This window comes from Schistocerca serialis, chromosome 7, assembly GCF_023864345.2.
Source record: "Schistocerca serialis cubense isolate TAMUIC-IGC-003099 chromosome 7, iqSchSeri2.2, whole genome shotgun sequence".
Lineage (NCBI taxonomy): Eukaryota > Metazoa > Arthropoda > Insecta > Orthoptera > Acrididae > Schistocerca > Schistocerca serialis.
Genome location: NC_064644.1, coordinates 521,561,388 through 521,587,835, shown reverse-complemented (window position 1 = coordinate 521,587,835; position 26,448 = coordinate 521,561,388). Strand labels below are relative to the sequence as shown.

The 26,448-nt window shown below is 40.4% G+C and overlaps 1 protein-coding gene across 2 annotated transcripts in view; it reads right to left on the bottom strand.

Annotated features, from left to right (window-relative positions):
* LOC126412247 (phosphatidylinositol phosphatase PTPRQ-like) overlaps nucleotides 1–26,448 on the bottom strand; it is a 452,520-nt gene that overhangs the window by 13,072 nt on the left and 413,000 nt on the right. For both annotated transcript variants that reach the window (XM_050081743.1, XM_050081744.1), the window contains one exon: nucleotides 23,518–23,653. In XM_050081743.1, coding sequence (XP_049937700.1) covers nucleotides 23,518–23,653 — 136 coding nt within the window. The remainder of the gene's footprint in view (nucleotides 1–23,517; nucleotides 23,654–26,448) is intronic.

Genomic DNA, 26,448 nt, shown 5'->3' with positions numbered 1-26,448 from the left:
AGACATGGCAACAGTTCATTGATTCCATTTTGCTACCTCTGCCTTTCCCATTTGCTTATTTGGACAACATTCTGATTTTTTCCTCATCTGCCAAGGAGCACCAGTTTCATCTCAATACAGTTCGTTCGGCTCTCACTGTCAGTGGTGTGGTGATCAACAACAAAAAATCTCAACTCTGTTCTACATCAATTACACCCCTTGGCCATACAGTCTCAGCCGACGGCCTCTGACCAACATATTCTCACATCAAAACGATTCTCGCACTACCTCTTCCTGAGGATTATGCTCAACTCCATCATTTTCTGGGTATGGTAAACATTTATCTACACCATATCCCCAAGCTGCCTCCATCCAATCAGCCCTTACCGACACCCTCTCTGGTAAAAAATACCACGGGGAAGCAAAAGTTGGACTGGACTAAGCCCATGCTCGATGCATTTGATAATCTGAAAACTGCCATCATGAAAGCAGTCACTCTCACCCACCCCAACCCCGAGGCCCATATTTCTATTATGACTGATGCTAGCACGTCAGCTGTGGGCACTGTCTTATAACAGCACACCACGGACTCCACCCAGCCACTCCGTTTTGTTTCGAAGAAACTAACCAGGAGTCAGTGTAAACGGTTGGCTTTCGACCGCGAGCTTCTCAAGGTTTATGAGGCAGTCAAACACTTCCAGAGCAGCCTGGAGGGGCATCCTTTCAATATCTACTCGGACCAAAAACCTCTCGTTGCCTCAATACGCAACTCAGCGAAGGACCTCCAACCATGACACTTCTGGCACATAGACTTTATTTACCAACATTCCTTGGGCGCTTGTTACATCCACAGGGTGCAAAATGTAGCTGACTATCTCTCTCGTATCTCGGTGCTCTCCGCACCCTCGAACGACTCCAAACTGAAGACGCAGATGCACAGCGCTTGGTTTTGGACAGCGAGTCGTTGTTCATTATCAAACCTCTTGTCCTGCACAGGTCGAAGACCCCTGTCCTCTGCGATGTTTCTGTGGGCATCCACCGCCCCTTGGTGCCGTCTGCTCTTTGGCGCAGGGTTTTCGACACTTTACACAACCTGGCCCACCCTGGAATGCGGGCAATGACAAGACTAGTCACTGAACGTTTTGTCTGGCCTGACGTGCAGCATGATTGCCGCTCCTGGACCTGCACTTGTGTCCCTTGCCAACATAGTAAAGTGGACAGACACATGCAGCCACCTTTAGGACAGTTTGACGTCCCCAGGGGTCACTTTTGGCACGTGCACATTGATGTGATCGGTCCTCTCCCCCCTTCTGAGGGATACAAATACATTTTCCTATGATTGACCATGTAACCTGTTGAGATGAGGCAGTCCCCCTGGTCAACATTATGGCAGAGACCATAGCTCATGCTTTCTTATCAGTGTGGGTCATGAGATTTGGCTGCCCCCTTTCACTTACTATGGATCAGGGATGACAATTCTAGTCCACGCTTTTCACTCGACTGTGCGAGCTGTGTGGAGTAGCAAAATTTCACACTACGGCCTATCACCCACAGGTGAATGATGGGTTGAGTGATGGCACCGAACTCTAAAAGCTGCACTCATGTGCCACGCGGGCTTTGGTCTGAGGCACTTCCTTGGTCTTATTCCGCATCTGTTCTGCTCACAAGGAGGACCTGAATGCTTCGCTGGCAGAGGTCTTGTATGGAGAACCCCTTCTCCTGCCAGCTGAATTCACCGAGGGCACACCCCCGACTGGTGCAATCAATCTTCCAGCCCTTGAAGAACGAGTGTGTGCATACGTCATCCGCCTTCGACCACCTCTGCCTCGTGCTCATTTCATGCCACCGGTGTCTGTACACAAAGACCTGGTTTGGTGTTTGGTTTGTGGGGGTTGAAGGGACCAGACAACAAAGGCCATCGGTCCACAAAGACCTGGCATTGTGCAAATTTGTAATGCTGTGCGACGACTCCGTACGAGTCGCCTTGCAACCACCTTACTCAGGTCCGCACCACATCTTATGCTGGAGAGTGAGTACTTTCGTGATACTTCTCAATGGACGACCCAATACTGTTGCAGTTAACCAATAAAAACTGGCATGGTCCCTCTCCAACCCACATTCTGACGCCTCTGGTATGCCTGCCATTGCTGCCGCCTCACCCGCTGATGCTGCCGATGTGGCCTCCAGCAATGCTCCACCACCTGTGCAGCAGTCCAACACATGTGACCATGTCAGCGCGGTTCCCTAGGTACTCACTTCTCACGCTAGACACTGCCTTCACCCGCCATACTGTCACGAAGATTTTGTGTTCAAGAGAGAAAACTTCACCCTGCCATTCTCCGCACTGCTGAGGGAGGGTGGGGGGTGTCTCTGTGGCACCTCTGGCATAAAGCGCTGTATCTTTGTTGGACCTGATGATCTTTGATTTGCTTTGTCTATGTCTTTTCTGTGTGCTACGTTTGTACAGCCATGCTGTATTCGCCTTGTTCTGTGCTTAAATAAATGTTCATTCGACAGCTAAAGTGTGTTATTACCGATCTAGGACCCATAACACCCACACATGTATTGCAATGCAGCATGCAGGTCTGCAGCAGTCTTACAAAGATTCTGGGTGTCTGTTGCAACACTGGAACAGGAAGCAGGTGATAAACAGCATACACACCTGACCACCAAATGACATACTATACACAATGTAGCTCATAGCATTGTGTCCTGTGATGATTGCATGCATCACACAGGCACACTAACTTGTGCCTCATGCACAGCACTAATCCTGGTATCAGTTGTCTATTACATCAGACAGCTTGTGATGTGTGCACATGGTGAGATGTGTTACTGTGCACAGTGCATGATGCATAGTCAAAGATGGAACTTTACTCATCACAAGAGTTGGTACACCAGCAGAAGGATGTAGTGCCTGTAAAGCAGCATGAATGTATAGAGAACACATATCCAAAAGTCATCATCCTAAATGGAAGAAGTTCATCTCCATTGATATCAACTTGTGAGTGATGTGCAAACATCAGACTTTGAGGACACGGTGTTGGGTTACGTAGCTGATCACACAGCAACAGGCACCCATCAACTCACCTGTGAAATGCACACTTCGAAGGCTACAGTGTGGGGAGTACTGGTGGAACAGGTATTACATCCCTAACATAAAGTGCATGTGCAAGTACTGAGACCAACAGATTTTCAATCTTCTGTTCACTTCTGTCAATGGATTATCCACCACACTACTGTAGTGCCAAACTTTGAACAGTTTGTATTGCTCACAGACGAGGCCTCATTCATCCATGATGATGTTTTCAACGGCTTCACCAGCCATGTCAGGAGTGAGGACAATCCCCCTTCCACCCACATTGGTGCCCACCAACAATGATTCTCTGTCAGTGTATACATGGACATTGTGCAAGATCACCTAATAGAACCATATTTGCTGTCTTCTCTTTTGACTGGTCAACATTGCCTGGTATTACTGCAAGATGTGCTGCCACAGTTCTTGGAGACTGTACTGCTACTTGTTCACAAAAGGGTGCGGTTTCAGCATGATGGTGCTCCAGTTAACTTTGATGTTAATGTTAGTGAGAACCTGAACAGCATGTACCCTCACCTTTGGATTGGAAGGGGAGATCTTGCCCACTGGCCCGTGTGATTGCTGGATATCACATGTCTGGACTTTTTTTTTCTCTGGGCTTACGTCAAGATTATGGTGTGTGAAACCCCCACAGAAATGAATGAATACCTGCTTGCTAGCATCCAAGCTGCCTGTCTCTTGGTACAGCAGACACTAGGGATCTTTGAAAGAGTGGAAACTTCATGCCCTATTGCCATGCATGCTTTGAGACTGGCGGTCATCAGTTCTCAACTATTACTATGAGCTACATTGTCATTATTCAGTGTACACTGTGTATGTCTGTAACATAATAAATATGCATTTCTGAGGATTTGTTCCCTATATCAGTATAATTGATTGTGGACCCACTATCACTTATTCCAATTTGAGCCAAAAGGTTTCAGACACCCTGTATGTTTTATGTACATTTAGAGGCAGTAGGCTATTAATAGTCTTATCTTAAATCTTATTGTCATCAGACTAGATGTAACCAAAATTCTGAGGGAGCTAAGTATGTTCTTAATTTCTTTGAATGATGATACAGTACTAGTAGCTTAGTGGTATACATGTTGCATAAAGGCAATTACTTTATTGCACAAACTGATGGTGCCAATCTTCTGAACTACTTTTAATTTATTAAGTGTTTGCCACCTTACTGCAAGGCTGTTTTTCTTAACTAAATCTGTATGTTATTTAACTAATTTCACAGTTTATCATTAAGCTGTAGAAACAAGTTGTGTGTAGCAGGCCATTACTAAGAATTGAAGAGATTGTGGAAACTGAGTTGAGTAGAAAAAGAAAGAGTTTAGTGATAAGATCAGTTAATAAGCTATCTTTAGCTGATTAATATAGGAACTAAGGCACAGATTAGAAATTAGAATAAATAATACCAGGCATTTCTAGTTGGGGGAGCTACAATAGGCCAGATTAGTTAACCAAGGTCTCCTGGATTGCTGCTTAATTTGGGTAGGATTCTCACTGATGGTGTGTCAGTTGCTGATATTGTGAGATGGGGATATGAGAGATGTGACCTACACCTTAACAGAAGGGGGAAAGGTAGATTAGTTGAACCGATAGTTGAAAACATATAGGAGGAGTTGGACACCAATAGTAAAATTGTTGTCTTTACAAATGTGAAAGGTAAGACTCTTTAGGCTAAAAATCTCATTCAGATGGACTACAAATATAGTACAGATAAACACTGTGTTGCACACAAAATCAGCTCGTTTACTGTGGTGCATCACAATGTTAAAGGACTAAAAAAATAAAGTTAATGAATTTCTTGTCTGTCAACATTGATGTGTTAATGTCTATAGCAGCACTGTGTAAACAGGAGACTCTGTATTTTAATCACAATGTATCATAAACTAGCAGCCTACTTCTGTATGGAAACATGGAACAAATTGTAATATGTATTAAAACTAATATGGATTTCAAATCTATTGAAACTATTAGTTTCTACTTAGACCACCAATTAGAGCATATGATTGTGAAATTTTGCTACTGGAAAGTCATTTATAATTATGTTTAAAAATAAAGAAGAAAATTGAGTCATTTTCATGCCACCACCTAGTGGACAAAAGAAATTAAATGAGAATCCATTGAAAATTTAGTATCAATTTACCAAAAAATTCACATGAAAGAAATTATTTGTATACATTATTAACACTTATAACTTGTTAGTTATTCGTATGCACTGCGAATGTAAGTTACACAGTTTGTTAACATCTTCAGAAATGCCAGTTTCGACAGTGTTATGTTGATTTGGAAATGGGTCTCTGCCTGAAACTAGTCATTGAATGAAAAATAAAGTTTTTGCCACTTGGACTAGTTTTTCGTTCTGTTGACTTATAACCTGAGTTATAATGTTAGTATGGCACACAATTTCCTAGGCAAGCAGTACATTAATAGACAAGATATTTGTTAATGAATATTTACTCAATGATATAAATGTTTATCTGGTAGTGAATGGCCACTCCGATAATGCTGCACAGCTACCTGTACTTAGTAAATTAGCTCATCACAGTGAAATGGCATCATGGAAAACAGTAAAGATTTGTCAGTCTACATCTACATAAACCACAGTATGGTGCATGATGGAGAGTTCTGTGAAATTTAAGTTGGCAGCAGCAGAATCATTCTGGAGTCAGCTTCAGATGCCAGTTCTCCAGATTTTCTCAATAGTGTTCCATAAAAATAATGTCATCTCCCCTGCAGGGATTCCTACTTGAATTCATGAAGCATCTCCATAACACTTGCATGTCGATCAAACCTACTGTTAACAAATATAGTAGCTTGCCTTCAAATTACTTCAATGTCTTCCTTTAACCTAATCTAGAAGGGATCCCAAACACCCAAGCAGTACTTAATAATGGGTCATTCTAGCATTTTATACATGGTTTCCTTTACAGATGAGCTGTACTTCCCTAAAATTCTCCCAATAAACTGAAGTCAACCCTTCACCTTCCCTACTACCATTCTTACATGCTTGTTCCATTTCATATCACTTTGCAAAGTTATGCCTTGACATTTAATTGACAAAAAATAATTGACATGACTATGTCAAGCAGCACACTACTAATACTGCATTCAAACATTACAGGATTGTTTTTCCTATTCATCTGTATTAACTTACATTTTTCTACATTTAGAGTAAGTTGCTATTCATCACACCAACCAAAAATTTTGTCTAAGTCATCTTGTATCCTAGTACATCACTCGTAGATGACACCTTCCCGTCCACCACAGTGTCGTTGGCAAACAGGCACAGATTACTATGTACCCTGTCCATTAGATGATTTGTGAATACAGGCTGTCTCAAACCTACTGGATCAAATTGACATAGGTGATAGTGAGTCCAATGCTGTTTATATTGAGATAGGGAACCAATTGTTGAGAATGGAAATTTATTGAGTTTTGACATATCAGCCATAACAACAACAAAGCTCATAGTAATTGTTCAAAATGATGACTGCGATTCGCAATGCATGCATGGCAACAGGACACGAAGTTCTGCCACACTGTCTCCAAGTCCCCCGATGTCTGTTGTACCAGAAGACAGGCAGCTTGTGCCCTAGCAAGCAGATCTTCATCTGTTTCTGTGGGGGTTTCATACACCAACATCTTGATGGAACCACAGAGGAAAAAATCTAGAGGTGTCAGATCCAGCAGTCGCACTGACAATTGGACAGGACTTCCCCTTCTAATCCAATGAAGGGGGTTGGTGTTATTCAGGTGCTCATGGACATTAACCTCTAAGTTGGACAGTGCACCATCACGATGAAACCACATCTTTTCCCAGACAACGAGGGGTACAGTTTCCAAGAACTGTGGCAGCACATCTCGCAGGAAAACCAGCTAATGTTGACCAGTCAAAAGAGGAGACAGCAAATATGGTCATATTAGATGATCTTGCACAATGCCTGGGCATACATTGACAGAGAATTTTTGTAGGTGGCCACCGATGTGGGTTGAGTGGGGACTGTCTTCACTCCAGGCATGGCTGTTACAGCTGTTTAAAACACTACTGCGGAAGAATGAAGCTTCATCCATGAGCAATACAAACTGTACAAAGTTTGGCAATACAAACTCTACAAATTTTAGCTCTACAGCAATGTGATGGATAATCCACCGACAGAAGTGAACACAGGGCTCAAAATCCATTGGTCCCAGTGCTTCCACACATTCTTTATGACAGGGCATAATACCTGTTCCACCAGTATTCTGCACACTGTATCCTTCAAAGTGTGCATTTCACAGGAAAGTTGATGGGTATTGCTGGGTGATCACCTACACAATCCAACACCATGTCCTCAAAGTCTGGTGTTTCAACATGTCTTTGGTGGGAACCTTGGCTGGCTCTCTGTGGTATGAATGATCGCATCTCTCATAAGTTTGTATGTATGGAGATAAATTTCTTCTAATTAGGATGATGCCTGTTGGGAAAGTGTTCTCTGTACATTCTTATTGCTTTACACGCACTACATCCTGCTGCATCATACATTAAATGCATGTGTACCAACTCTTGTGATGAGTAATGTTTCATCTTTGACTACGCATCATGCACTATACACAGAAACACACCTCACCATGGTCACATCATAAGCTGTGTGATGCAATGAACAATTGACACCAGGGATAGTGGTGTGTGAATGACATTAGTGTGATTCATACAGTCACCACGTATCACACCTGCTATGGGCCCAGTTATGTACAGTATGCCTGTTTGGTGGTCTGTTCATCACCTGCTGCCATTCCGGTGTACAACAGGCACCTGGAATATTTGTGAGAGTGCAGCAGAACTGCATGCCCTCTACTAATTCATACACTCAGACTGGCAGTCATTGTTTTGAACAATTACTATGAGCTGTATTGTCAATATTTGGTGTAAGCTTTGTACATCCATAACATAGTAAATATGCATTTCTGACCATTGGTTCCCTATCTCAATATAATTGGTTGTGGACCTACTGTCCCCTTTTTCAATTTGATTTGAAAGATTTCAGATGCCCAGTGTGTCCATACACTCAGTTAAATGTAAATATGCATGATCTTTTCATAGTAGTATCAGAGTGTTATTGCAGGATTCACTGTAGTCATTTAACACCAATGGACATTCTGAGAGTTATAAGACATTGCTGACACTTTCTGAAAATTTAACCTTGAGTTTTCTGCTTCAAGTAATGGGTACCACATACAAAATCACAAATATATGAGGCATTGTTTCCATCACAACATGGTTGTGAGGACAAAGACAATGTAAGTGACATTCCATTGTTGATACCAAAGTAATCTCTGGTCACAGTACTACATGTATTAAATCTGTGTGATTCCATTACTTCTTCAATAGCAATTCACTTTCTTGATGAAGAAACTGGTGGCCATTCTTGAAAGCTCATATTTCCATTGAGAATGAATGTGACAGGTGTACGGAGAACAATTTACGCAACAATTCCTCCAGGAATGATGTCTTGGTTATAGATAGTACATTGATAGTGAAATTCAATGTAAATCCAACAGTCCTTAGCGATAATCATAGAAGTAGATAACAATGAAATTGAAGTAGAGTGTGATAACAATATTTCAAAGGGGGTTAGAATTTAATCACAAAGAAAATAATGAAACTACTCTGGCTCCCTGGACGCTAGGCACCAATGCACCTGAACAACCTCTAAGTAATTTGGGTTGTCACAAGCTTTAACCATATGAAACAGATCCCATGGGAACTTTGAACTCTGGAACTCCATGACCAGACCAGCAAGTGGTAATAACAGCTTTCCGGCCAGGCCACCAGATGGTGTGCATGGTGACAGTAGAGGTCACTGTTGTACTGCACCTTTCCCTGCATCCAGAGTGTCACGTACTAGAAATAGGCCTGCACAGATCCTTCTGTGAGGCACTTGTTTATGCCAACACACAAGCTTAGCAGGAAAATTCCATCACAGAAAGCAACTGACCAGAAGATCTCCACTATGCCTTCTGAGATAGCACACTAGTGCTTCTGTCTGGATTAAGTGATCGGCAGCATGCTATCTGTAACTTAATATAATTTCTGCTGTTTGTTTTATACAATGACTAGTTGGTGCCAAGACTACAATTAGTAAGTCCATCCTTCCCAGACTTAGATCTTTTTTTAAACTGTCTGACTGTCGATGCTTCTCCTGTGAAGTTCTATTGTAAGATACTCCGAAAGTTTTTCCCTACAACTTAAGCTAGAATGTGGACTTCATTTTCAATCTCACAAACTGGTAACTTGGATTTAAGCTGAACAGAAGCTTTATTCAGATTTCAAGATGTTTAATTCCACATGCTGAGGAACGTAATTATTGGTTTTTTGGATACAGGAACTTTAAGTCTGCTTGTCACTGTAGCACTATTGTTTGTTTCTTCCCTTGTGGAAGAGTTTTGTTTAAGCTTAGATTTAGAGGAATTTTACCTTCATAATACATTGCTGATTTTGTTAATGTTGTGTTAGAGAAATAAATTTGTGTATCTATGATACCTGCCTCTTCAATGTGGAACTGGATATATCAGATGGAAACACGCATTTAAAAAGGTCATTTTTCCATGCATCTTGTTCCAGATAGTCTACTTCTGTTTCAAGGACAGTTTCTGATATGGCAACCACTGCAGACCCAGTGGATTTAACTCATCCTGTGATTATTTTGCTGCAGAGAATGCAACATACCAATTAACTTCTCATCAAATTGCTGGCAGCTATCACCAAGTCAGCTCCAGAGCTCCCTGGGAACCTTGCACAAACTGACTCCTTGATGCACAACACCCAGCTGATGCTCACATCCTTCCAGCAATTCAACCACAAAGTGGAACCCTGGTCCTGTTATATCACCAGAATGGAGCAACACTTCCCCATCCACAACATTGCAGGTGATATGCAGCAACATACTTTTCTGCTGGCCAATGCAGGACCGTTGGTGCTCCAGTTGATCCAGCAATTACACCCAGAAGCTAACGCCTGTGTGCTCCCTTATGCCATGTTGAAACCAAGTTCTTTTAGACTATCTTGATTCCTGGGTGCATCTGGCAATGACCAGGCACAAGTCTTTCAGTTGTCACAAACTATCTTCCAAATCCTTTCAGGAGCTGATTGCACAACTGCAGGGGTTTACATGGGGATGTTGCTTCCACTATACTAATGGCCAGCGCAAGCAGTCTTATGCATCCTCCCTTGTCAGAAACTCGGTGTAGAGACACTTCCCAGATGAGGCTTTATGCCACAATTTGCTTAAACTCAAAGACCCATCATTGGAGCTTGTCTCCCTATTATCCACGTGCCTGATCAGTGTTTACATTTTTCAGAGACACTGTAAGATCCAGCACTTGTTTGTCTTCTGCCCATCCTGCAGTGGCCCTTCTCTATTCAAGATATGCCGGAAGCCGGACAAAGATCCTCTGGGTTGTTGCTGCTTTTGCCAACTTCTGCCATTTCGTCAGTGCTTCAATAGTCATCAGTAGCAACAATGTCAGCACCACCTAATGAAATGTGCAGAGTGCAGAAAATCTGGTCACAACAGAGGTCAGTAATTCCTCATTGGTCGTGGCCATCAGTTGGATGTATATGACTCTCCGGACTCTGGTGTTGCAGCTGAGAAATCAGTTCCTCCCAATGTGTGTCTGTCCAAACAGTGCTTCTGTATTACAAGAAGTTGATGTCAATCATATTTACAGTTGACAGGTTTCCTGTTGATTTGCAAACTGATACAGTCTCTTCCACCTATATTATTGATTGGCTCACATATAAACAGGTGGGAGTATGTCCACTCCAACTATTTGATGCATCCCTCTGCAGCTTCAGCAATGTTCTCATAGACGTCACAGGCACCTTCGCAGCATGGATCAAGTATGGGTCAACAGTCCTTACTGTGAGGATCTTTGTGATAGCTGCCCTTGAGCTTCAGATTTGCTTGGCCTTGACCACTTCAGTTCCTTGGGGTTGTATTTTGTTAACACTGCTTTAGAGAAATAAACTTGTGTTACTGTAACTACCTGTCTCCTTAGTGGATATCTCCATAGATCCAGAAACAATTGGGTCTCATCAAGCAAAATGAGAGTGAAGAAGGTTAATAGAATTCTATTCCAAGCATGAATTAGTTCTAGTGTACCTATGTTTTGAGCATCCTTGGAGAAGAAAGTATATGTGAAAGATGTCAGCTATAGATATGATTAGAGACTGGAAGAGTTATTCAGGTGCTGACACTGGATAATGACCATAGACAACTACTAACGAAATGCCAGATGAAATTTAAGAACTTAAAGTGAAATCAGGTGAAGCATTGGGATCTAGATGAGCTGAAGTTACTAAAAGCTGAAGCTTCCTAAAAAGACATGTGATAAAAGAAATAATGACACTTGAAAGAGTTACTGGCATGGAAAACCAATGCAATGGCTTTCAAAGGGTGAAGTAAATACAGCAGGATAAAATTACAAGAATTGATAATGACAGGAAAGAGACAGCTATAAATGAAATCCATAAGAAATTACAAAAATTTAAAAACATTGTAAGTGAACAGCAGATATGAAATTATCTAAAAATGTAGAAAAATTTAAAGAAGAACAGAGGAAGGAAAGATGTCATGAGGTAGATACAAGATAGGAACAGAGTAACAGTTATGCTGGACCCAGACTAATAAACAACCATCTTAGGGAGCACAGAACAAGAAGTACAATGATTAGAGATTAAAAGACAATTGGTTAAAAGCAGCAGAAAATAAAATGAGAAAGTGAAAACAATACATGGAGAAACTCTATAGCTGTCTAGAAGAAATTAAGCTGATTGAAAATAATGGCATGTTGCAAGAAGATGACAGGAGATATTCAGCACTTATTTGTGAATTTCAAAAAGCTGTGGAGGAACTCAGAAGGAATGAATGTTGGAGTGTTGATGAAATATTAGTGCAATAATAACACATATCAGTCGAGAAATCAGTGAAAGAACTGCACTAGCTCATGAATTAAATTTATGTAACTGGTGAAGTTCCATAAGATTTTTAAAAGAATATAATTTTCACCCCTCTGAAGAAAGTAAGGCTTTTGATAATGTAAAATATAATAACATGTATTCAATTCTTACTCAGCAAATTATCAACTGAAGGATAAAAGGGTAATCCATTCTCTTAATGCAAGGTAAACTATAGTAGTAACAACTGACACTATGGCACAAGAAGCTAAAATCAGTAAAGATGCAAGGCCCTAGATGCTCGTAGTCAACAAAGATATTTAATTTGTGTATTGAAGGAAACATGAGGGTGTAAAGGACTATCTCAGTGTGAGAGTTGTTTGTCACAGGCAGACAAGGTCTGTTGGTGATATAGTAGTGATCACCAATGGTGAACACAAACTACATTGGGTGCTTACTGGAATGGACTGATTGCAAGCTGATGGCTAAAATATGCACGTACATGAAAAGAAAATTTGCAGTAATGGTGTGCCCAGCAGGAGGACATATTAAGCGGGTAAACATTTCTACTGAGACAAGAGACTCTTTAAGATTCACAAAAGGTTATGTATGGAATACAGCTCTGCATGATTCCAAATTGTAGCAAACAGAAAGACAGAAATGAAACAATCAGAAGCCTTTAAAATGTTTTGTTACTAGTGACTGTTGAAGATATCTTTCAAGGCATTAAGGTCTGACAGATTGATAGAGTAAGAAATGTTGGCATCCTATAGTGAATCAAAGAGAAAACAATAAACAAGTGGGGTAGTGTATTTTAGCAAATAATTAGGGTTGATGAATGGAATGATCACAATTGTAGGCAAATGGAATATCAGTTTAATTCTAATAAAAATATGCACTGTAAGCTCCATCCAAACAGGCCTCAGAAGGCCCAACACTACCTACTTACTGCTGTATCATCCTCAGATAATAGGAATGACTGTATGCAGATATAGAGGGGCATATGATCAGTACACTGCTCTCCTGGCCATTGTGAGCTTTCATGACTGGAGCCTCTACTTCTGAATTAAGTAGCTTCTTGATTGGGCTCACAAGCACTGAGTGCATCCCTCTTCCCAGTAGCACTCGGTACACCTGGACAGTCACCCATTCAGGACCAGTGGAGCTCAACAGTGCTGACTTCAGGGATCTGATGGGAACTGGTGTTACCAATGTGGCAAGGCCATTGGCCAATGAAAATGTAAAGGATGATTGTAATTAAAGTTCCAGTTTCAAAATTCTATAAAAAAAAGAACCACTGCTCAGAATGATGTCAAATTTGAGTAGAATATTATCAGATGTTATGGAAACAAAAAGAATTTAACTAAAATTTTACCACTAGGTGGAGCTTTAAGTGCCAGAATGTGCAAAGTAAAAGATGCAGGGTACATGGCTATTCCTCATTTGGTAACTGTGTGCTACTAGCTCTGCAGAGGTTCTGGACACTCAAGGGTATGAAAAAAGACATTGTTCAAATGTCTCCCAAGAGTCTGGAGAAAATAATTACAGAATTCAAAACAACAGGTTCTTTTGGAATGCATTGTGGCAGCAGGAGGAAAACAATTGATCTGACATCAATAAAAGATGCGGCCACAGTGTTGCAGGAGAGTTCAAGCAGCAGTGTGCAGATGGGCGGTGCATGACGAATTGCCTGAACATTGGATATGCCTGTAAGCATGGTGCATAAAATTCTACAAAACATCCTGCACTAGTGTCCATACATAAAATTACCCTACATTCAGAAGTTGTTTCATGCTGATCTGACAGTAAGACAAACCTTTGCTCTATAATTTTCTGCTCATATGGAAGTGGACAATAAATGGACACAGAACATTCTGTGTACAGACAAAGCCCAATTCCATCTCCAAGGGTATGTCAATACACAGAATTGCAGATTATGGTCAATGGAATATCTACTCACACATCAACTGATACCACTTCATTCTGCTAAGGTATCTGTACAGTGCAGGTTGACAGCACTGTTTACTGTAGAGCTGTATTTTTTCTAGGAGATGCGCCCTGGGGGTTTTGTTACCTGTACCACCACTGGTAAATGTTGTGAGTGTCTTTTGTGCACCAATGTCTTTCAGCCCTTCAACAGACTGACAGCATTGTTTATTGTAGGGCCATAGTTTTTCTAGGAGATGGGCCCTGGGGGTTTTGTTACCTGTACCGCCACTGGTAAATGTTATTAGAGTTTTTGTGCACCAATGTCTATCATCCGTTCAACAACATGGATGTGTGGGTAGATTTCAATGTTCCTTCACACACTGCACAATCTATGAAGCAGCTGCTGCAGAGGCATTTTAGAAATGCTGGAATTATCAACCATTATTTTCCTACAGCTTGGTTGTCGATATCAAGTGATCTCTGCATTTGCAATGCTAACACTAGCTAATTCTACTGACCTGATTACACAAAAAATTGCTTACCATAATTATTTTGAATCTGTTATTAGATATGGTATAATTTTCTATGGAAGTTCAAGTAGTGTATCTTGAATACTGAAACTGAAAAATAAAATTGTCAGATACAAGTGCACTGAACAGCAGAGTCTTGTTGCCCATTATTTCAGAAACTCCAAATCCTAACTATTCCTTCCATACATATTTATGAAATTGTAATCTTCCTACACAGAAGGCAAAAATTATTTGAGGAGAATCATTTTAACCACATTTTGGCCTCATGACCATTAAAAACCGATTTTTCCCATCCAATGCGGAGTGACCTTGCCATGGAAGATGGGCCTACCTAATGAACAGTGTCACAATTGTTGAATTTCGAACATATGTGGTCATGCTCATTACACAGTATGGTTGGTGTAATGTGCAACTCACACCGTAGCTCTCATCATATTGTGATTCATCTGCCATTTGTAGCCAATCCCATTTACATTATGAGTTATAACACTTAAAGCACCATCAAATCCCCTCTCCCCCCACATCTTAGATTGTATTTCATTTGAATTGGACATCTTTCTCAGTGCAGTTCTTTTTGTTTTCTTTTTCTTTTTTTTTCTTTTTTTTTTTAAAAAAAAGGTGGAACTTTCATTATGATCCCTCTGTACATATTGTAAAAATAATAAAAATACACTATGTTTTACTAAACTAATTATGAAAAATATATCTGTTTTCTGCTGAGCATCATGTGATGATGATGATTAAGTACGGGTTTTATTTTTTTTTTTTTTTTTGTAAACTGTAATGATACCTAAGGTTGTTTGCTTTTCCAAAATGTTGTATGTGTTAAATTCACTGACTGCAGATATCTTGGCATCAGCTGTGTTATACACAGATATACTACCTACTACAATATTGTAATATTCCATCCTGGACCATTGTTTTATACTAACTACTACTGAAATATGAAAATTTGTACTGGACCAGGACTCAAAACCAGATTTCCTGCTACTCATAAACGGTTACCCCAACCACTTAGAGTATCTATGAATACCTCCTGGACCAACCCAAACTTCAATATGTCACACAGCCTACATCCTATACCATAGTTCCCTACATTCATTACTTAATGCTCACAGCTTCACTCTGTATTCCTGCTCAGTGAGAATGAGACTATGATATTATTGTCTTGTGCCTGTCTTGGTGTGTAATATTTGCCTTTGTGTCTGGATAAACAGACATTAATTGTGATTTATAGCTATCTGAAATTAATTTGAAATTAATTTGCTAACTGCTGTTATCTTGGTATCAGATGTGTTAGGCATAGATACACTACCTATTAGTGACATATGAAAATATGTGCGAGACCAGGACTCAAATCCATATTTCCCACTTGTTGTGAGCAGTCTACTCAACCACTTAGGGCCATCTGAAACTCCCATATGTCCCACAGTCTATATCACTGCACCATAGTCCCTTACATTCATGGTAAAAGGGTGTAGACTGTGTGATGTATGAGAATTTGGGTCAGTCAGGGAGGCAAGCATGGACAGCCTAAGTGGTTAAGATGACTGCTCATGTTAAGTGGGAAATCCGAGTTTCAGCCCCAGTCTGGGACAACTTTTTATATGTTACTAATAAACAGTATATCTATGCCTAACACAGCCGATAACAGTTATTTGCAATTAAACTGCCAGAGACTGTGGTCATGTGTGTGTGAGTTGCATTTGCGTGAGTGCGTGTGTGTAATTTTGCTAAAGGCCTTGTTGGCCAAAACCTAACTTTCTGACAGTCTTTTTGTTATGTCTTTCTATATTCAGCATTTCTGCTGTATGGTGAGTAACAACTATCCTTTTCATTATATTGTTGCTGGAGTAATTGTTTTCAGTAATGTTTTAAAGTTGTTCAATGATTTGATGTTGCATGCCTATTATAATATTATTTTTTATTATTTTGACAGTTCTAGAAATTCAAGATTGACAGCTAGTTGGTTACTTAAAGATATAATAAAAAGCATATTATAATATACATGCAACATTAAGTCGTCAAACAACTTCAAAATGTTACTGAAAAAATACTACAGCCAACAACTACGGACAGCAGTAATAGTTTACTCAAAGATGATATATGTCCACCTACAGTGTCAGGGCAGGTAATGATGGAGGCAACAAAGCTATAATAAGCTTACATACAAAAATAAAATATACAGCAACATATTATCTACTAGTTCTCTGCATAAAGGCAATTTTATTAACATATTTGAATAACACCTCCTGCCTCTCACTGCAAATGTGATACCCATGGATGCATGCTAAGGCTTTAGGAGTGCATCTTTTTTTAATTTTTTAAGTGAAAGGGATGGCAATTGTTAAAAACTATTGGTGATTAGTACGTCTTATATGGAAGGAGCTCTTTTTGGAGCCACCAGAAAGGTCAAAGTCAGTACAAATACATATTGTTGAGATCTGAAGTAGCAGGTGAATTTTGGATTAGGTTTCGACATTCCAGAAAAAAACTGCCAAGGTGTTCTTGCCATTGTGCAATAGCTGACACTGTTCCAACTAGTAACCTAAGTTGGTAATACTTCTGCTGGCTGGTGTGAACCAAACCATTGGTGCTCAGGCTGTTTATCTGTAGGGCAGTAAGGAGGACGTTGAGAGAGTACAGAATGAGGATGACTGGGCCATCATTGGACAGTGGACTTTTGTGCCTTTTGCCTCTTGAACATGCTGGTGGCAGCTGGTCTGGTGAGTTGTTAGAAGTTTGGGTACTGACGAACTGTATATCTAGTATCAGCGCCTGTGGTATAGAAGAGTGTGCATATCTGATATACATAGCCAACCTGGGCTGCTGAAGGTCTTCTTGTTAACAGGTGCTGGAGTATTTGCTGGGTTCTGTTGCAGAAGTCAGCTAGCTGTATGAGTCCATCAGCAAACTGTATTCTTGCGATTGAAGCATATGGAGTGTTTCTACCAACTCTAACATTTCTACATGCTGTTTTCTGAATTCAAATTTGGGTCATGTAATTGACACTCAGTTACTTGCTTGTGTATCACTGGGCCACATCTGTAGTGAACAGGGAAGTAATGAACAGCCTTGACAGTAAGAAAAATGATTGTCAGTTATTAATTATAGCTCATTTTGCAGATTTGATTCCATTGTACACATATTATATGAATAAACTGATGTGCTAAATGCCTGCCACATGTGGGAAAGAGGGATCTGCTAGCACAGTACACAGTGAAAAAGTGAAGCTAATGTTGTTTATATTCTTTCATTAACCTAATTGTACTGTACCTCTTAGAACAGCATTTTGCACATGCTAGTTGGACACTTTGGTAAGGTACTTTTTGTGAGTAACTTAACAGCCATGAAGCAGTATCATTCCCTACATTTTTTTTCTTTTATCATAATAATATATGGAACTTTATGATAAAAGTTTTTTCTCATTGATCATAATTTTACTTTGAATATACACTGATTTTTTAAGTTAACTTTTTCCAGTTAAGTGTTATTTGCCAGTCTATTTTAAATAACTAAAGTTTACTGTTTCCTCACTTGAGTGCTGGCAAACCTGTTGGAACAACTAAAGGATATACTGGCTGATACATTTCAGTTAAGTTTTATTTGTTACTCTATTTCAAAGAACTAAAGCATAACTGTCCCTCAAGTAAGTGTTGCCAGAATAACTGTAGGATATTTTGGCTGTTGTTTTTAATCAAGTGTTATGTGCCAGTCAATTTTAAATAACTAAAAACATAACTGTTTTCTAATTAACTGCTGCTGCAAACCTGTTTGAATAACTGAAAGGTATATTGGATAATGATATTTTACTGGAATGTTACTTCCTAAGCTGTTGAATAATTAAAGATTAATGTTTTCTTAACCGAGTGTTAGTTATCAACTAATGGAAATAACTGCATGATTAATGTTTCTTAAATAATCACTGCTGTGATTGGAACACCGACTGTTTATTAAGTTAATGTTTCCTTATAGTGGACTGTCAGTGCATGTCAAATTGAATTTTATTTTGTTGGATTATGGCCATGTTAAATTTTATTAAAATTTTCAATTTATGTGATTTTGCAAAATGTGAAACCCCAACTCAGTCAGTCAGTCCACCCTTTTATGCTAATGGCCCATTAACTTCCTACACTATTTATAAATATTGTGGAGATATCATCAATGAATCTGAATGTTATATGAGCTGGGTGCATAGGAATATTTTTGATTGAAGTAGAAGGGTGTCTTTTATCTCCCACAGCAGTTTTGCATATTTGGCATTCAAAGTAGAAACAATTGTTTGTTCAAATGTATTTGGTAAGAAATTCATGACTGTAGTACCAAGAGGATGCTGGGAAAGGTGGCTACCATGTCAACAGTAGCATTAGCTATGGGGATGATTGTTTTATAAACTTATAACATGGTGTACTTAACATACTGAACTATTCTAGTGGATGTTATACTAACTTCTCTTGAATTTTAATTTTATCATCCATTGTAGTTCTACATTTTGTCCACTCTACTACTTAATATGCACTTGTGAGTATGGTGACATATGTGCTTAAACTCAATTTGTTATGTTTACACAGTATGACATTTGTTTCTTATTCTCTTTATGTTACAATTAGTGAAGCGCATTCCTTAAGTTTAATGCTTTGGTTACCTGTGGTTTCTTTCTGAAAGCACAGTTTTATTAAATTTTGTAAGCACCAGTGCCTTTATCATGAAACCACTAACTCTATTGTAAGACATATACCCATCAGCCATAACATTGTGATCACCTATCTAATAGCCACCTTTGGTGTGGATGAAAACAGTAATGCATCATGGCATGGAAGCAATGAGGTCTTAGGAGGCCACCATATCTGCACATACAAATCATCTAATTCCTGTAAAATCCAGGGAGGGTGGCAATAAGCTCCAAAACCATATTCAATCGAATGCCAGATGTGTTCGATCAGATTCAGATCTGGCAAATTCAGTTGCCAGCACATCAATTGGAACTCACCACAGTGCTCTTCAAACCAGTCCATCATGCTCCTGGGTTCATAGCATGGAAATTACCTTCCTGAAAAATGTCACTGCCATAAGGAAAAATAAACATCATTAAGAGGTGTATGTGGTCTGCAACCAGTGTACGATACTCTTTGGCCATCACAGTGCCTTGCAAAAGCTCCACTGGACCCATGGGTGCCCATACAAATATTCCCCAGAGCATAATCGACATGCCACCAGCTTGTCTCTATCCCACAGTAGAGGTGTCAAGGACATGTCCCCCTGGTAGACGACAATTCATGCCCTCCCATTTGCTTGATGAATGAGGTATTGGAATTCATCAGACTATGAAATGCTCTGCCACTGTGCCAATATCCAGCCCAATGATCATGTGCCCATTTTAGCCATAACATGGGCACACACATGGGTCGTCGGCTGCAGAGGCCCACTGTTAGGAGAGTTCTGTGTACTGTGTGTTCAGACACATTTGTACTCAGCTCAGCATTAAAGTTTGATGTTAGTTCTGCCACAGTTCACTGCCTGTCCTGTTTTACCAGTCTGCCCTGCCTACGACATCTGGCAGCTGTAATGATGGGTGGTCACCCGACCTCCTGTTGTCTGGATGTGGTTTCACCTTGATTTCACCACATACTGCAGACACTTAGAATAGTTAGAACTGCGCCCCTGAAACACCCAATAAGTCATGCAGTTTTCAAAATGCTAAGGCTGTGCCTCCTGGCCACCACAATCAGCTCTTGGTCAAACTCAGATAGATTGAACATCTTCCCCCTTCTACAACAGACAGCATGCTCACTGATACTACACACACTGTGCTTGTGTCCAACTAGCAGTCATTCCTCATCAGGTTACACACTGCTATCACCTGGACAGTTTTATATAGATAGTAGGTCAGTGGTCATAATGTTCTGGCTGATCAGTGTGTAGTGGTACACTGAGGTACTTCTACAAATGTAGTGAACTGTAGCAGTCACTTAGAGCATTCAACGCAACTGGTGGCATGGGATGGAGATTGTGCTATGTGATTGTAGGAGATTACGGTATGCGGCCTTTTTTATTTTTGTGGCCACAGAGGTCAGTGACAGTGAAAGTAAGTATATGTAATGTTATTTTGATGTAGATTTGGGTCTGAATTACTGCTTTTATCTTTTGTACGTGATTTCGAAATTTAAGCACTGAGGCAGTATGTAGTTTTGATACAAAATTTATTAAATTTTAGCCCATTCTTGCTTGTTATTTAGAACTATAAATATGAATTCATGGAAGTTTTGAGATGTGAGATAGTGTCCAGGAAAAAAGCGAATTTTCTTTCAAATATAACACAGGAAGTGAGTGGTTCCAAAGTGAAACCTCTCTTTAGAATAACTGATTGCTTACTTTTTGTCAGTTTTTTCTTATATTTGTTGCTTACTATGATAATGAAAGATATTTTTGCGACAATTTTAAAGTTATATTCCAAAGTGAAACCACCTCTTTAACATTATTGGTATTTACTTTTACCAATTTCATCTTGTACTCATGTAATATAGCTAACACTTGGTTCAAGAATCATAAAAGAAAGTTGTATACATGGAAGAATCCTGGAGATACTAAAACGTATCAGATAGATTATATAATGGGAAGACAGAGATTTAGGAACCAGGTTTTAAATTGTAAGATATTTCCAGGGGCAGGTCGGGACTCTGACCACAATCTATTGGTTATGAACTGTAGATTAAAACTGAAGAAACTACAAAAAGGTGGGAATTTAAGGAGATGGGACCTGGATAAACTGACTAAACCAGAGGTTGTACAGAGATTCAGGGAGACCATCAGGGAACAATTGACAGGAATGGGGGAAAGAAATACAGTAGAAGACGAATGGGTAGCTCTGAGGATTGAATTAGTGAAGGCAGCAGAGGATCAAGAAGGTAAAAAGACGAGGGCTAGTAGAAATCCTTGGGTAACAGAAGAAATATTGAATTTAATTGATGAAAGGAGAAAATATAAAAATGCAGTAAATGAAGCAGGCAAAAAGGAATACAAACGTCTCAAAAATGAGATTGACAGGAAGTGCAAAAAGGCTAAGCAGGGATGGCTAGAGGACAAATGTAAGGATGTAGAGGCTTATCTCACTAGGGGTAAGATAGATACTGCCTACAGGAAAATTAAAGAGACCTTTGGAGAAAAGAGAACCACTTGTATTAATATCAAGAGCTCAGATGGAAATGCAGTTCTAAGCAAGGAGGAGAAAGCAGAAAGGTGGAAGGAGTATATAGAGGGTCTATACAAGGGCGATGTACTTGTGGACAATATTATGGAAATGGAAGAGGATGTAGATGAAGATGAAATGGGGGATACGATACTGCGTGAAGAGTTTGACAGAGCACTGAAAGACCTGAGTCGAAACAAGGCCCCCAGAGTAGACAACATTCCATTAGAACTACTGACGGCCTTGGGAGAGCCAGTCCTGACAAAACTCTACCATTTTGTGAGCAAGTTGTACGAGACAGGCGAAATACCCTCAGACTTCAAGAAGAATATAATAATTCCAATCCCAAAGAAAGCAGGTGTTGACAGATGTGAAAATTACCGAACTATCAGTTTAATAAGTCACAGCTGCAAAATACTAACACGAATTCTTTACAGATCAATGGAAAAACTGGTAGAAGCGGACCTCGGGGAAGATCAGTTTGGATTCCATAGAAATGTTGGAACATGTGAGGCAATACTGACCTTATGACTTATCTTAGAAGAATGATTATGGAAAGGCAAACCTACGTTTCTAGCATTTGTAGACTTAGAGAAAGCTTCTGACAACGTTGACTGGAATACTCTCTTTCAAATTCTAAAGGTGGCAGGGGTAAAATACAGGGAGCGAAAGGCTATTTACAATTTGTACAGAAACCAGATGGCAGTTGTAAGAGTCAAGTTGCGTGAAAGGGAAGCAGTGGTTTGGAAGGGAGTGAGACAGGGTTGTAGCCTATCCCCGATGTTATTCAATCTGTATATTGAGCAAGCAGTAAAGGAAACAAAAGAAAAATTAGGAGTAGGTATTAAAATCCATGGAGAAGAAATAAAATCTTTGAGATTCGCCGATGACATTGTAATTCTGTCAGAGACAGCAAAGGACTTGGAAGAACAGTTGCACGGGATGGATAGTGTCTTGAAAGGAGGATATAAGATGAACATCAACAAAAGCAAAATGAGGATAATGGAATGTAGTCGAATTAAGTCGGGTGATGCTGAGGGAATTTGATTAGGAAATGAGACACTTAAAGTAGTAAAGGAGTTTTGCTATTTGGGGAGCAAATCAATCGATGATGGTCGAAGTAGAGAGGATACAAAATGTAGACTGGCAATGGCAAGGAAAGCGTTTCTGAAGAAGAGAAATTTGTTAACATCGAGTATAGATTTAAGTGTCAAGAAGTCATTTCTGAAAGTATTTATATGGAGTGTAGCCATGTATGGAAGTGAAACATGGACAATAAATAGTTTAGACAAGTGCTACAGAAGAATGTTGAAGGTTAGATCAGTAGATCACGTAACCAATGAGGAGGCATTTAATAGAATTGGGGAGAAGAGAAGTTTGTGGCACAACTTGACTAGAAGAAGGGATCAGTTGGTAGGACATGGCCTGAGGCATCAAGGGATCACAAATTTAGCATTGGAGGACAGCGTGGAGGGTAAAAATCGTAGAGGGAGACCCAGAGATGAATACACTAAGCAGATTCAGAAGGACGTAGGTTGCAGTAGGTACTGGGAGATGAAGGAGCTTGCACAGGATAGATTAGCATGGAGAGCTGCATCAAACCAGTCTCAGGACTGAAGATCACAACAACAACAACACTCATGTAATATTTTAAAAAAGTTTAATTTTGTGAAAAATTTTGAAAGTATATTTTTTTCATATTATTAGAACTCAAAGTGTTAATATTTAACACCAAAATCTCCACTGCCATTCTGATTAAGCTCACTACATTAATGTGGTTATTTTAACTACTCCCATTTACCTATTTGAATTTGTTTCATATTGTTTCAATATTTACAAAATATTATTGAAATTATTTTACCTCTGACTGCACCATATTTGTTCGTTGCTTTCGGAGATTGTAAACAACACCAAATATATCAATAGTTTTATTTTCTCTTACATGTTGTAGTAGAATATCTAGTGCAATCAATGTTCCTGTGCGGCCAACTCCAGCACTGAAAAAAAAAAGTTTATGAAAAAAAGATTACTTGACAGTACAGTAGTTTTTTAAAATTGATATTTCATGTGAGATACACTATTCAGTTCATTCTTGCACATATAGGTTAAAAAATGCAAGCAAACAAGTTTACTGACAAAGAACACAAATTAATATACACTCCTGGAAATGGAAAAAGGAACACATTGACACCGGTGTGTCAGACCCACCATACTTGCTCCGGACACTGCGAGAGGGCTGTACAAGCAATGATCACACGCACGGCACAGCAGACACACCAGGAACCGCGGTGTTGGCCGTCGAATGGCGCTAGCTGCGCAGCATTTGTGCACCGCCGCCGTCAGTGTCAGTCAGTTTGCCGTGGCATACGGAGCTCCATCGCAGTCTTTAACACTGGTAGCATGCCGCGACAGCGTGGACGTGAACCGTATGTGCAGTTGACGGACTTTGAGCGAGGGCGTATAGTGGGCATGCAGGAGGCCGGGTGGACGTACCGCCAAATTGCTCAACACGTGGGGCGTGAGGCCTCCACAGTACATCGATGTTGTCGCCAGTGGTCGGCGGAAGGTGCACGTGCCCGTCGACCTGGGACCGGACCGCAGCGACGCACGGATGCACGCCAAGACCGTAGGATCCTATGCAGTGCCGTAGGCGACCGCACCGCCACTTCCCAGCAAATTAGGGACACTGTTGCTCCTGGGGTATCGGCGAGGACCATTCGCAACCATCTCCATGAAGCTGGGCTACGATCCCGCACACCGTTAGGCCGTCTTCCGCTCACGCCCCAACATCGTGCAGCCCGCCTCCAGTGGTGTCGCGACAGGCGTGAATGGAGGGACGAATGGAGACGTGTCGTCTTCAGCGATGAGAGTCGCTTCTGCCTTGGTGCCAATGATGGTCGTATGCGTGTTTGGCGCTGTGCAGGTGAGCGCCACAATCAGGACTGCATACAACCGAGGCACACAGGGCCAACACCCGGCATCATGGTGTGGGGAGCGATATCCTACACTGGCCGTACACCACTGGTGATCGTCGAGGGGACACTGAATAGTGCACGGTACATCCAAACCGTCATCGAACCCATCGTTCTACCATTCCTAGACCGGCAAGGGAACTTGCTGTTCCAACAGGACAATGCACGTCCGCATGTATCCCGTGCCACCCAACGTGCTCTAGAAGGTGTAAGTCAACTACCCTGGCCAGCAAGATCTCCGGATCTGTCCCCCATTGAGCATGTTTGGGACTGGATGAAGCGTCGTCTCACGTGGTCTGCACGTCCAGCACGAACGCTGGTCCAACTGAGGCGCCAGGTGGAAATGGCATGGCAAGCCGTTCCACAGGACTACATCCAGCATCTCTATGATCGTCTCCATGGGAGAATAGCAGCCTGCATTGCTGCGAAAGCTGAATATACACTGTACTAGTGCCGACATTGTGCATGCTCTGTTGACTGTGTCTATGTGCCTGTGGTTCTGTCAGTGTGATCATGTGATGTATCTGACCCCAGGAATGTGTCAATAAAGTTTCCCCTTCCTGGGACAATGAATTCACGGTGTTCTTATTTCAATTTCCAGGAGTGTATTATAAAATTATTACTTATCCTGCTTTATGAGGAATGCCTTATAAGTTTCTAAAAACATCTACTAGATGGCAGGCACTACTGAGCTGAAATTTTACTAATGTTTTAAAATCTATCATCTGTTGTCTTCAAAACAATGACAGCTGAGCAATTAGCCAAATAAATTGTTTACAGTGAATGTTGAATAAATAAGGTTGAGCAAAAATATAAATTCCATGGGAAAGATTTTGTTGGGCTTCCTTTTTGTCTTTTATTATGATTTTTATAAAGGCCCAACTCAACAACAAAGTCTTGGATCACTTCATTCAGAAAAAAATTATTTTTTATTGATTTGCAGAATTTCATCAAGTTGTAACAAAATATGAGAAGATCAGCTAAAAATGGTTTTGTTGCAAAAAACATTTATGCTGTGCACACACAAAAGGATTGAACAGAAGGCATATGACTTACTGTATCATGGAAACAAAAACATTTAACCACGAAAAAGTTCTGTTTCCCACAATGTGACTGAAGCTCAAAATGAGGCTCCTCTCAATTGGTGTAAGGAATTGCTTAAAAAATTTGACCAAGGAAATACAAAATCTGTATACAACATAGTAACAGGAGACAAAAATTGAATATACCCACCCGACAAAAAAGTGAAGTACCCAGGGGACATGTTTGGATGTCAATGTAACTTTGTACGTGTGCACATCATCAACAAGTATGTAAATGATTAGAGTTCCAATATTCTGTGACAGGTAGAATGGATGCCAGAGTGCATGTTAAGATTGTTCATGTTTAATACCATTATCAAGCCTGACAGAGTATGTAATAGATGTGTATAGCATCATACCTTGAGTGATCATTGTGAAGGACTCATAGATACCACTTATTTCCGTGAGACAATGTTATCAGGACCTGACAGAATTTGAAAGGGGCCTTATTGTGCATATCCATTTGTCCATCTGGCCAAATTGTGCATTGATCAGATTTGTGGGCCATTCAAATGTGACAGTGGCATGATGTTGGATTCATGGGAACATCAAGGGTCCAATCAACCTTATCTGAACACCACAAGGAAGGACTGCTGTATTGTGCACTAAGCACATTGCAGCCCCTTGGCATGTTCACCTGCCATCTGAGAACAAGTAACAGGCTCCCTGCAACATTATGAGACTACAATGCTCTGTTCTGTTCTGTTCCTGTTCCTGTTCCTGTTCCTTTTCCTTTTC